Source organism: Equus quagga, chromosome 4 (assembly GCF_021613505.1).
Source record: "Equus quagga isolate Etosha38 chromosome 4, UCLA_HA_Equagga_1.0, whole genome shotgun sequence".
Taxonomy (NCBI): Eukaryota; Metazoa; Chordata; class Mammalia; order Perissodactyla; family Equidae; genus Equus; species Equus quagga.
In genome coordinates this window covers 64,932,836-64,946,335 of record NC_060270.1, presented here as the reverse complement: position 1 = coordinate 64,946,335, position 13,500 = coordinate 64,932,836, and the positions used below count along the sequence as shown (strand labels likewise).

The following is a 13,500-nucleotide window of genomic DNA, read 5'->3' as shown; positions in this document are numbered from 1 at the left end:
ACTGAGCTCTAAATTACACAAGCAATTTGCTCCCCCTGAGACTCGTACCCAGGTTACCAGCAAGATGGTTGGGTATCTGGGGGATCAGAGGAACAAAGGAGCCAGATCTGCTCAGCTTCCCACCATCTTCCCAGAAACCAAGGAGAAAACGGGGAGAGGAACCCCCAGACACCCCTGCCCACCTCAGCAAACTGCCTCCCAAACTCTCCCAACTGGATTCATTCTCATCAACCAGCCACTGTGTCTTCCCTTCTTTTGAATGTTATAATTCCTTCTGATTTACTGAACTAAACAAACTTATAAAAGGGTATGAGCTATTCATTTTAAAAGACTCAATTTGAGTTTCCATGGCTTACTTTTTAAGAATTCTAATACTCTGAAGGAAGGTTAAAATGTCTGAATCATGCTTATCTTATAACCCAATTAAAGGTAAGGTTAATGATACTTCAGAGAGAGACATAATCTGAGGAAAGAGATCAGACTGAACCAAAACACAAACGAAAACATAAAAACAGTAAAATAACAGAGGGCTGTCGAACCCCAAGTAAATGTCCGGACCTTACGGAGTTTCACATACTGAAGCCTAACATGGTTTGCACATACACTTGGAAAACAAACAAACAAAAAACTGGTATCAGGGTTGTCTCCAGACTGCGCCAGCTCCAAAAAAGGGTGGCCAAGGACCCAGACCAGGATCCCCATGTCGGAAGGACATGGCAGCCAAAGCAATGGAGCTATCAACCCAATGTGGGCCCCAGGGAGCCAGCACTGCGGACGGCCCAGGGATTCTATCAACACAAGGGAAGCATGAGTCAGGACCCCACCTGGACACTGCAGCCAGAAACAAGTCTTCCTTGTGGCTTCTGCCCTGCAAACCAGTCACATCCCGCTATGACATTCTCTCACTGCCATCCATAATGGCTGTCACAGGGGAAGAACTCACATGCAATGAAGCGCACGGCTCCATAAACTTTTACACAGGTACATACCTGTGAAACCACTCAGGTCAGGATACAAGTTTTCTCAGCTCCCAGAAGTCTCTCCTCTGACCCCTCCAGTCAATACCAGCACTGACCCTCAAGGGAGCCACGACTCTGACTTCGGTCATCAGAGAGAAGGTCTGTCTCCTTTTTGAACTTCATATAAATGGAATCAAGGTACAGACTTCTTGCGTCTGGCTTGCATCACTGGATGTGATGTCACAGTTGTCACTTGACATTTATCTCTGTGATTCTTTGACTCTCTGTCCCTCTCACTTTGTCTCCAGTGCCAAGCACAGTGCCTAGTACTTAATGGGTTCTCAAGAAATACTTTTTAAAATAATAAAACTGGCGCCGTGCCTTGTATGCAGTAAGCACTTAATATACACAAGTACTGTAATAAGAATATCTTATAATATAATGACCTAGTAAGGCTCCTTTTGGAAGATGTATAAAAGAACACAGCAATCTTCAGCATACGGGATAAAGCTCAAAGATTTACCATTCTATCTCTAATGCAACATGGTAAATGTTTAACAGTCAAAAAACTTACTCTGATTTGCTAGAATTCCCTTATTTAACATTTGTTCTCTGGCCCGGTGAGCATGGCCAGGCCATGAGGCTTACAAGGACTGAACTCAAAATCCCTTAGAGCTATTTGATTTCACTCTTGTACCCAGCCACAGACAAAGTGATCCTGTGAACAGAGGAGACAGACAAATGGACACACACGGTGGGTGTGAACTGTGTGGGGTACACTTCTACATCCCCATCACCAGATAACCAATCCTAAGCCTGGCTGCCATGCTCTGGGACCTGGGAACAGAAACATACACCAGACACAGACTCAGGCAGAAAGCCTCAAGCCTTCCCAAGCTTCAAACACAGCCTCCGACTAAACTGCTGTAAAGCAATTCCAAACTCATTTGTAGGAAATGATTCTCTGTATCAGCAATTTCCAATCCAAGCAGACCCAGTGAAACTGACTCTCTTCGGGGGAAAGGGGGGATTGGTTCTATAAATTTTAACACATTTATAAATTTGTGTAACCACCACCATAATCAGGACATAGACCAATCCATCACCCCAAAAAACTCCTCTGTGCTCTCCCTTTATAGTCACCCTCACCCCTGGCACCTACTGATCTGTTCTCCATCACTGTGGTTTTGTCTTTCCAAGAAGGCCTGGCAAAGGCAACATTCACTATGTAATCTTTTGAGAGGGCTGCTTTCACTCAGCACATTGCCTCTGAGACTCATCCCAGTTGCTGCAGCAACAGTGTGTTCCCGCTCACTGAGTAGTGCTCCAATGGATGGTGGACCAGTCCATCTAGCACCCACTGACAGGCAGTGCAGATGTGTCCAGGTCTTGGAGATTATGACTAGAGCTACTACAAATATTCATGTACAGGTTTCCATGTGAACCTAAGTCTGCCTTTCTCTAGGATAGATGCCCAAGGGTGGGACTGCTGGATCATATGGTAATTTTCGAATAAACTGCCCCACTTTTTCAGAGACACTTACATCTCGCAATTCCTCTGGCAACACATGACAGTTCCAGCTGCTCTGCACTCTGGTCAGTACTTGGTATTGTCAATATTTTTTATTTTAGCCACTTTAACAGGTGTGTAGTGGAATCTCATCGTGGTTTTAATTTGCATTTCCTGAGGGCTAATGATGCTAAACACCATTTCAAATGCTTCTTGGCATCTGTATATTCTCTTTGGTGAAATGTCCATTCACATCTTTTGCCCATTTTCTAACATTTTTGCCATTGCCTGAATGTCTAACAAGCAATCAAATTAACATGTCAAAAGCCTAATTCCTGATCATCACTCTACAAACCTGCTCCTTCTATAGTTTCCCATCTCAATTAACGTCCACCCCATCCTTCCAATCGTTCAAGCCAAAAACCTGATAGTTGGCCTTGATTTCTCTCTCTCTGATCCCCACATCCAGCCTGCCAGCCTAACCTCACAACACACCAGAACTAGGTTACCTTCATTCCTACCAGTTCAAGCCTCTTATTGGGATCCGCCAACAAAATCATCTGGCTGCTTCTACCCTTGCTTCCTTCAGTCTATTCCCAGCACAGCAGCCAGGGTGATCTTTTTATAGTGTTAAATCAGATCATGTCACATCTGCTCATCCCTCCAATGGCTTCCCACTGAGTGCCCTCAGAGTCCTACAGGAGGTGCCCCACCACTCTACCTGCCTGCCCCTCTCCGACCTCAGCACTGACTGCTCTCCTCCACAGCCCCCTCTGGCCATGAGGCCACCTTGCTGTTGTCGGGACTCTGCCAAATACCCTCCCGCCTCAGGACTGGCACCCAAGACCCCTGATCCCTACCTGGCTTGCTGTGAACATTTCTAGGTATCTTCAGGCATCCAGAGGTGTGGAGGAGCTCTCATTACACGGAAAAAAACAGATGCTAGGGCCATTTTGACTACGCTATGTGAAAATGCCTCTGATTTCATTTCATTCAGAGTAATCTCTAATTTACACTTCTTAATTTATCAGGGAGCTCCCTTAATTTGTTTTATCAAGAAAGGTTTGCCTGGAATACTACTTAGCAATAAAAGGAACACACTATCAATACATGTTACAACATGGATGAACAAATATGCAAAGTGAAAGACGCCAGGTACAAGAAAATACGTATTATATGATTCTGTTAATATATTTCCACAAAAGGCAAGTCTATAGAGACAGAAAGCAATTCAGTGGTTGTCTGTGGCTAGCGATGAAAATACTGACTGTAAATGAGTATAAGGGAGATGTTTTAAAACTGGATCATGCTGATGGTTGTAAAACTCCATAAATTTACTAAAAATCTTGAATTGTATACTTAAAATGGGTGGATTTTATAGTATATAAATTATACCTATATAGCCGTTTAAACAAAGGATTGCCTGCAACATACGGAGAAGTACGGCTTTGATAACATATTAGGGATCGATACTTTAGCCTAAAACAAACACTACCACTGCAAGGACTTTTGAGTGTTCCTAGCTCTAGTTTTCACAGAACTATAAAAAAACGAGTGTAGGGTAAGTTGAGCTGCAACAAGATGCAGGGAGGAAAAAAATACCATTTTCTAAATGCCTACTCCAGGCCAGTGATTAAGGAAGCTGTGAATGCCTGCACCCATCCACCACCTGCCCTCACCAACTCCACCCCTCCATATGCTTAGCACTTACTTAAAAGCTTGACCCAGGAAGTCTTTCTACCAAGATGGGTGTGCTACACAGCAGTCTCTCCCTCAACCCAACAACTGGAAATCATTTTCTGTCCACAGTGAGTGGGCAGCTCAGCTCTCAGCCTGCATACCTGGTATGGTGTGTACTTCGTCCAAGATCATGAGGCCCCACTCCTGAGTTTTGAGCCACTCCATGACTCGCTCAGCCTCCCAGGACCTTTTGGTGGTGTGGCCCAGCATGGAGTAGGTGCTAATGGCAATGGAGCAGCCTATAGGCTTGTCCTTGGCGTCAGAGGTGAAGCGGCAGATCTGGCTGTCATCGATGGTAGACCACATCTTGAACTGGGCTTTCCACTGCTCCACAGACACAGCCGAGTTCCCCAGCACCAGGCAGCGTTTTCTGACAGTGCATGCAGCTGTCACACCAACAAGAGACTTCCCGGCACCTACAAGAAATCAAAGAGCGTCCTACCCTAGGCCAGGTTGAAATGAAGGACAGGGACAGACAGAATGACTCATCAGCACGCAAATCTAGGCAAATTATCTGTAATAATCCTCAGCTGACAGTGTGAGGCACTTAATGCTCCAGAGCCTGTTTTCTTCTTTACAAAATGGAGATGCCCAATTCACACACAAATGTGAGAATTAAGAGACAAGTGCCAAGCCCTACTGTAACATGTTACATGCATCTTGTTTAAATGCTGAAAACTCAAAACAAACCAGAGATGAGAGACATTCGCATTATCGCTGTTTTAAACAGGAGAAAACTAAAGCCAAGGTGTAACTTGCCCAAGGCCATGGGAAAGCAGCACTGCTGGGCACTGCCGGGTACGGTGTGCCAAGCACACAGACGGCATGAAGGAAGGACTCAGCAACAGACGGCTGATTACACAACAAACTGCGCTGAGAACTCCGGAACGTACACTACCAGCGTACAGAAAAGGCGAAATTCCAGGAGCTCCCAAGTTTACTACCATCCACCATTTGCAGATCAAGATAAAAATCAAGCTGCTCCTGAGGCCGGCCTGGTGGCGCAGTAGTTAAGTTCGCACGTTCCACTTCGGCGGCCCGGGGTTTGCCAGTCGGATCACGGGTGCGGACATGGCACCGCTTAGCACGCCATGCTGTGGCAGGCATCTCACATATAAAGTAGAGGAAGACAGGCATGGATGTTAGCTCAGGGCTAATCTTCCTCAAAAAAAAAAAAAAAAAGATCAAGCTACTCCTCTTTAAACAGCAAGTCTTCCTTTACCGGGAATGTGCACCAAAACCACCCATGGAGCTTTAAAAAAAAACAAACCCTGAAGGCAGAGGCCTCTCCCCCAGAGATTCTGCCCCTTAAGTTTGGGGTAGGGCCCTCAGGTGAGTGTGTTGTGACCACTGGCCAAGGACCTAGGCCAGGACCTGACACGACTTAGGACAAATGCTATCAGACAGGTGCCAAGGGGGCTGCTAGTGTCCCTTCTTGGATGTGCACACTGTAGGCTGTCAGGAACAAGCAAAGTTTCTGTGCTAGGTGGCCTCCAAATACACATAACTCATGAAACAGACTGCACCCCAGTATGTAAAATAGCACCCTCCCCCCACATCATTGTCTAATCCTTTACCTCGCTTTCTTTTTCTTTTCTTAAACTTTTTTTTTTACGATTGGCACCTGAGCTAACATCTGTTGCCAATTTTCTTTTTTTTTTTCCCTTCTTCTCCCCAAAGCACCCCCAGTACATGGCTGTGTATTCTAGTTGTGGGTCCCTTTGGTTCTGCCATGTGGGACACCACCCGAGCATGGCTTGATGAGTGGTACTAGGTCCAAGCCCAGGATCCAAATCGGCGAAATCCTGGGCCACCGAAGTAGAGTGAGTGAACTTAACCACTCGGCCACCGCCCCCTGCTTTATTTTTCTTCACTGCCCATGGTTTTATACATTGCTTAGCTGATCTATTTACTATCTCTCTACATCCCACCAGAATGAGCACCATGAAGGCAGGAATGTCATTCTATCCACCATTATATCCCAGTGCTGAGGCCAGAGCTGTGCACACAGCAAGCACTCACATATCTGTCAAGTCATGAATCAGGGAGTCATCTGACCCTGGCTGATCCCTGGCCAGGTGTGAGGTAGAGAAAGGCGCAGAGGGAGAGCGGAAGGCAGCTAGTAGATCCAGACAAAAGAGCCTGGCCATCTTCTTCATTCAGGTGTCACATACCACAAGGAAGAACAATGACCCCTGAGCGTGCACGCCCATTCCCAAACATCTTCCGCAAGCTCTTCTCCTGATAAGGTCTAAGGACAGCTGTGGGTTTCAGGTCAATGTTGATATCAGGGTTAACAGAATCATTCCGGAAGTCGTATTCTGCCAACAGAGGGTACTCCAGGTGGATGCAACGTTTCTGGAGTTCCTCAATCATTTCCTGGGGAGTGAGCATGAAGGTGATTTTACAATCTTATTAAGGCCGAAGCATGCTCATAAATAGCACATATTCTAAGGGACCTAAATGGTCAAAAAAACAAGTTTATCTAGACTTTTGCAATTTCAGATCTTGCCCGATAACAACTGGGTTAAAGCTGGAAAAGCAACTCAAACTAAGGACACACACAAAATTAAATCCCATCAGCCACCAAAAATGCCCCTCAGGTAGCATTTCTCACACCTCCCCAGGAACTTGGGAAGACTCACCCAGCAGGCTGAGGAAACAGGATACTCAAATCTAACTCCACCAGGCAGAAAGATGCTATGGCTCAGAGAAGCCGTAAAGGAGACAGCAATTTGGGGAGAGATGGGGATTCCCTTCTCGCACACAGACTACAGAGTCCATGGAAGACTGGACCAGCTTCTTTGCCAGCTCAGAGAAGGAACCAGAAGGAGGTACGTTCACTAACCTGCTTGACTTCAAAAGATACTGTCTGTGTCTCTTCTTCTTCTTCCTCATCTTTGTCCATTTGCTCATAAAAGTCAAACAGGTCTGTGGGGATGTCAGATTTACCCTGTGGATCTGTCACCCGGGAAGTGGAGGGCCCACCACTGCCTGCAGCAGTCTTAGCAATCTGTAAGAGAAGGGCAAGATCTGGGCTTGTATGCGACATTTAACCCTACTGTTACCAAGCGAGAGCCGAAGCTGCAAAACCTCAGGGCAACTAGGTTGCAAATGCTGGACTAAAGCACGTGAGAGCGCTGAAATGCCAAATGCTCCCACCCCACCAAGGGTGACCCAGGAGCCCACATACGGCAGATTTGCTTGTGAACGTCTCTGTGATGAGCTCAGTAGCCTCCCCCTCGGAGTTCCTCAGCCGGCATTCCCGGATCACTGGATCCTGCAGAAGATGCTGGATGACATCGGGGTGGGAGCTTTCAACAAAGTACCTACAAGAGAGGAGGAAGGAGGTGCCTGCTAACCAGTACACCATTTCCAGAAGGTTCCATTGCTCTTCAATTAGATGATGCAAAAATAGTGGCCTCATGACTCTTTCCATTCTCTTGCTCTCCCACAACTGTTTGCCAAGTCTAAGCTACAAGCTGCTGACCATGATATAACATATGAAAGTTATGAGCGGAACCCCACTTGGAAGTCAAACATGCAGGGGTCTGAGGCCCAGCTCCACTGCTAAGGGAAACACAGTGTCCAGTTAACAAATTTCCAGTTTGGCCACATCACTTCACTTATTCCTTTTATCCTCTTATTCAGGGGAGTAGGTGTTGGCGCAGAACAGACAGGCCACAAATGTTAGCTACTCACCACTTGGTGTGCAGGGGGTAAAAGTGCCTTGGACGGGCCTGCCACAGAATCCCTTACCTGTTGTGCTTGAGGACCAGCTTGACTTTTCCATAGCTGACGGTACACAACTGCAAGTGACAACAGCAAAGAGGCAAAATTAGCAATATGTAGCTCACTCAGCACATGTTCACTCCTGGGCCCATCTTACTACCTACCCACCAAGTGAAGCGTTCATTGTACTTTAGGAAAACCCAATGTGCGAACCTAAAGGGATTAAAGCTTCCTGAATTGAGCTTTTCTATTACCCTCTTCTTTACAAGAGCAAAACCTTCCTCTTGCCTGGCTAATTCTGATGTACATCCCACTGCTTACAGTCTTTCTTTTATTTTCCCCTTCCCTTTCTTTTCCATTCCCACAGGCCCCATCCTAACCCAGAGGTTCAGCCTGCCACAGCAGCATGACCACAGCTCCCAGCACAGAGCTGGCACAGAGCACGTGTTCTGGAACTGTTTGCTGCATAAATTAAATGCAAAGCCTCCTGGCCTCCTCACCAATGCTCCTATTTCCCCAACCAGAATGTAAGCTTCTTGATGGTAGAGAATACAACTTAAATCTGCCCGGGGCCCCAACAATCTTTAGGAAGGGATGCAGCAGAGGCTGTGTGGCATGAACACTCACCACTCAGACCTCGGGCTGCTGCCTGCCTCCACTGCTGCCCTTCGGGATCCACCATGGCACCGCACCAACACCTACATTCCTACAGCAGCCGCCAGCCACGACTGAGCACAACAGGGTGCTGATGCGGGCTCATTTCAGCAAGGTGCAGGCCCTTCTCTGAGGCACCCTTCCCCACCACAAGAAGACAGAACTGTCTCCAGGGCTCCTGCCAGCTTCTCTGAGATTGGCTACATTACTGTGCTGGATGCCTATGGCACTCGTCTTCTGCCACTGCAGCCTTGGGAGTCTGAATCCAGCTCCCTTTAGATCAGCAGAGAGCACCGAAAGCCACTGTCCATCTCTTCTGAATGGCATCCACCTGTCCCTCAGAACAAACCCAAGCATGTTCAACTGCTCTTCACGTGGAACCCATGAACTTCAATACCTGAAGTTCTTTTAGACTTTTCCTAACAGAAACTGGTGACTATTTGGTGCAGATATTCAGCCTTAGATGGAGTTTACCACCCGTATTAGTCTGCTGGGGCTACCACACAGAACAGCATAGACTGGGTGGTTTAATAACAGAAACTTATTTCTAGCAGTCCACAATCAAGATGCCAGGGATTCAGTTTCCTGTGAAGGCTCTCCTCCTGGCTTGCAGAGGGCTACCTTCTTGGTGTGTGCTTACATGACCTCTACCTTGTGCGCGTGTGCAGAAAGCAAGAGAACGCATGTACCTTCTGGTGTCTCTTCTTATAAGGACACTAATCCTATTGGATCAGGGCCCCACTCTTATGACCTCATTTAACCTGAATTACTTCCCTACTCCAAATACAATCACATTAGGGGTTAGGGCTTCAACATGAATTTTGGAGGGGACCCAAATCAGTCCATAACACCATTCACTTTGTGCTGTATTCCCAAATAACCCTGGCCAGAATGGGCCTAAATTGGTACCCCCGCGTGTTAGTAGCCACTGGCTAAGAGCAGCCTAGCAGAAGTACGGCCTCAGCAAGAACACAAGGCCGGATCCAGAGGAGTAGCAGTTGGGGTAATCTGTTATTGTGCTCCCCACACTAGCTCTGAATGGTATTTTCACGACTGCCACAGATTAACAATGGGTAACACCTGTCTCAGCTACTACCCCACTGACAAGGAGCGCCAAGAGCCAGCCTCAGCCTCCACTTGCCTTAATAAACTGAATAATCCCATCAGGGACTCCGGTCTTGCTGAGCTTCCTGAGGTACTCAGTGATGTCACTGGTTTGCAGCCCCACGCTGACAGCTGCATACAGGGAGTAGGCAGTTAGTTTGTACTCATGCACGTGGGTTGGCCGGCACACTGGCTCTGCAATAGCCACCAGGAAGTCTTGAGCATATTTGTAAACTGGAGAGAAGGCTTCTAAGAAGATGTGGCCATCAGGAGCCTGAGAAACACCAAACAGACACAACAGACAAGGAATCTAATGAGATGCAGAGACTACTGGAGTCTTTCGCATATCATCATCAAGAAGGGATACACTGCCCCAAAAGTGATCTCTAAGAGATCCATCACCAGCGATACTTTTGTAAGCACTTTCAGTCAACTGTGGGGCCTGTTACTCAATCAGATACGAGGAGCAGAGAGAACAGAAGCAAAGGTTTCCAAGGTCAGGGGCTGCTTCCCACTACTCTTCACAGGGAAAGGCCGCCTTACTGGCTCTCCTCAAGTTCCCTTTGGGCTAGATTTCAAATGAATGCGGAACATTAATTACTCCAAATGAGCAAAAAGCTGCCTACCAAATATATAGATGTCTCCGTTAATCTCTAAAAATGGGGCATTAAGATGTTACGTAACAAATGCCATTTATTGGGTAGATAAAATTCCCCAAACTGCGGCAGAACTGGCGAGGGAAGGGGAGTAAAGGGAGGGGTTGGAGACGAAGGCAGCCCGGGTCTAGCCGCGCACGTGCGCCACACCCCTGCTCATTCCCGCCCCGGCACGGAGGCTCCCGCCCCGGCACGGCGGCGCCCTCCCAGGCAGCTCTGACCGGCGCCACCCCGCATCTCTACGTGGGCCCAAACCCTCGCGCCCGGCCTGGCTGAGGGCCTGCTCACCACCCAGAGGGGCCGGGAGCTGTGGTCGTCCTTGAGCGGCATCTGCAGCCTGTAGTCCTTGGCCCCATATTCATCCACTTTGGTGCCGGATTCATCCACCTGCTTCCCGGCCGCCGAGGGCACCGCCTCCTGAGAGTCGTTCCCGGCGGCGTCGTCCTCCTCCTCCTCCTCGTCCTCGTAGTGCCGCTTCTTGGACTTCTTCTTATCTGCAGGTGCGGACACAGAGGTGAGCCCGGCAGGAGCCCAGGGTCCCCTCCGCACCGCCCGGCGGCATTCCGGTGGAACCTGGCCGCAGCCGGCTGTCACCAGCGCCGCGCACTCCTCGCCAGGAGCCAGCCGTAGCCGCGGGCGACTCTCCCTCACACCTTCCACCCGGGAGGGCGCGGGGCTGCCCAAGGGTCAGGGATCGCCCCCGCCCCGCGGCCCCGCGGGACACGGGCGTGCAGGCCGCGAGAGCCCGCGGGGTCGCACGCCGCCGAGCAGCGCGGAACAGCTGCCACAGGACGGCGGGGACGGCGAGCGAGGCAGGCCCGGACGCGCCCCCGCCGCGGCTCACCGCGCTCCGCCCGGTCTCTCTTGCCCATGGCGGCTCCAGCGTCAGACCCCCGGCGCAGCCCGCCCGTCGCCGCCGCGGCTCTCAGGGAGGCTTCCGCTTCACACCGGAAGCTCTTTCGGCACCTACACAGGAAGTCCCGCCTCTGCGTGCCGGGGGGCGGGGCGGGCGACCGAGCGTGGCGACTGAGCTGGCCGCTTGGTGTGAGCCTGCTGCGGCACTCTTCTCCCGCTTCTTTGCTATAATCAGTCAATGAGAGACCGGCTGAGCACCTGTTATCATCGTCCCGGCAGTGTTTTAGCCGCTGGGATAGGACAGTGAACAAAGTCAAGTCCTTGGCCTCCTGGCTCTTAAATTCTAGCAGAGATGTGAACAGTAAGCAAATGCGGTGTTAAGTGCTCTTAAGGAGAAATCAAACAGTCCGCAGTGACAGGCAGTGCCATTCTAAATGGAGTGGTCCCAGAATACCTGTGAAGTGGTGTTATTTGAGCAAAAGATGTGAAGAAAGTGAGACCGTGTCCTATGTGAGAACCAGGGAGGAGCAGTGCGGGCACAGATGTGAGGCCGACACAGGTTTGAGGTCGTCGAAGAGGAAGCTGAGAGGGAGCAGTGTGGCTGGGAGTCGTGGGGGAGAGGACATAGGACAGTACGTGCAGTGTTGTGGTTCTTAAAGTGGGGTCCCCTGGCTACGTCGACGTCATATGGAAACTGGTTAAAACTGATTAGAAAGGCGCAAATGCAGAGTATCTGCCCCAGAAGATTCTGATGCTTAAGTTTGAGAACCACTGATGTGGAGTCTTGCAGGCCATTGCAAAAACTTTGGATTTTATTATGAAATGGGAATCTACTGCAGAGAAACGGCAATCTGATTTAGTATTAAAGGATCGCTCTACAGTGGCTGCTGTGTTGAAGATAGACTTTACAAGGTCAAGGGCAGCTAGTCCTGCTCTCCAGTTGAGAAATTGCTAGCTCCACCAGGGTAGTAGGGCAAAGGTGATGAACGGTGATTCCATTCTGAATTTATTTTGAAGACAGAGCAGCATTTGCTGACTGGCTAGATATGGAAGTGAGAGAGAGGACTAATGGATAACTCCAAGATTTTTGGCCTGAGTAACTGCAGAAATGCTGTACCTTAGCGAAGGTTCAGATCAAACGGTGTTTGGGACTTACTGAATGCGAGTGGCTGTGTTAGTCAGCTGGAGTGCCAAAACAGGCTGTGTGACTATAACAACAGAAATTTATTTTCTCACAGCTCTCACTGCCAGGAAGCTGGAAGCCCAAGAGCAAGGTCCTCCTCTCTTCCTGGCCTCAGTTGGCCACCTTCTTGCCTTCTTGCTGTGTCCTCACAGGGGAGTTAAAGGAAGGGCAAGCTCTCTGGAGTCTATTCCTCTTCACATGAGGGCACCAGCTTTGTCAGATTAGGGCCCCACCCTTAGGACCTCGTTTAACCTTTACCACCTCCTCACAGGCTCTGTCTCCAAGTAGTCACATTGAGGCTTAGAGCCTTAACATGAGTTTGGGGGAGGAGGCAATTCTGTATAGAAGTGGCCTATTAGACAATTAAATGAAGTGTCAGGAAGGCAGTTGGATGACAGTCTAAAGTTCAGGGACCTATAAATATAAATTTGGGAATTGTCAGCATATTGGTGGTACTGAAGCTACGGAACTGAGTGGAACCTAGGGTTCCCATGGAACCTAGGGAATGAATGTAGGTAAAGAAAAAGTCTGCAACATTTCACAGTGAAGAGGCTGGAAGATGAAGAACTGGCAACACCAGCTGAGGAGCAGTCAGCGAGAGAGGAAAATCAGGAGTCCTGGAAGGCCTGCTTTTATTTCATTTCATTTCAGGGTGGAGGAAGTGATCAGCTGTGTTAGATGCTGCTGATCAGCTGAGCAAATTGAGGACTGAGACTCAGCCACAGGCAATGCAGAGATCAGTTCTCAGCTAAATGGCCTTCAGTAAGTTGAAGGTTTGTTGGCCCCTGCTGTAAATGAATTTCACTTACTCAAGAAGTGGAGGAACCATACCTTTAAAACTGGCTTTTGCATTTTTATATTTTCCCTCTGATTAAGGCAATACATGGCCGTGTAAAAATCTTGGAAAACAAAGAGCATAGTGAAGGCTATTTAAATCATACATAACACCATCCCTAGCTACCCACATTTTGGTTTATTTTCTTCCAGGCTTCTTTTTCTGTGAGTCGCTGTTTTTACACCATGAAGATGTTACTTGGAGGTATGATTTTATATCCTCATGACATAAGCTTTATTCACCCCTCATTACAATGAGTGTTTATTGAATAT

The 13,500-nt window shown here is 48.5% G+C and overlaps 1 protein-coding gene across 1 annotated transcript in view; it reads right to left on the bottom strand.

Annotated features, from left to right (window-relative positions):
- Positions 1 to 11,312, bottom strand: part of ERCC3 (ERCC excision repair 3, TFIIH core complex helicase subunit) — a 33,085-nt gene extending 21,773 nt beyond the window's left edge. Inside the window, exons 1-8 of the mRNA XM_046658265.1 lie at positions 11,200 to 11,312; positions 10,644 to 10,849; positions 9,737 to 9,973; positions 7,969 to 8,018; positions 7,403 to 7,538; positions 7,058 to 7,222; positions 6,384 to 6,588; positions 4,311 to 4,625 (exon numbers count right to left, since the gene is read on the bottom strand). Coding sequence (XP_046514221.1) covers positions 4,311 to 4,625; positions 6,384 to 6,588; positions 7,058 to 7,222; positions 7,403 to 7,538; positions 7,969 to 8,018; positions 9,737 to 9,973; positions 10,644 to 10,849; positions 11,200 to 11,227 — 1,342 coding nt within the window. The 5' untranslated portion in view covers positions 11,228 to 11,312. The remainder of the gene's footprint in view (positions 1 to 4,310; positions 4,626 to 6,383; positions 6,589 to 7,057; positions 7,223 to 7,402; positions 7,539 to 7,968; positions 8,019 to 9,736; positions 9,974 to 10,643; positions 10,850 to 11,199) is intronic.
- Positions 11,313 to 13,500: the final 2,188 nt, after the last annotated feature.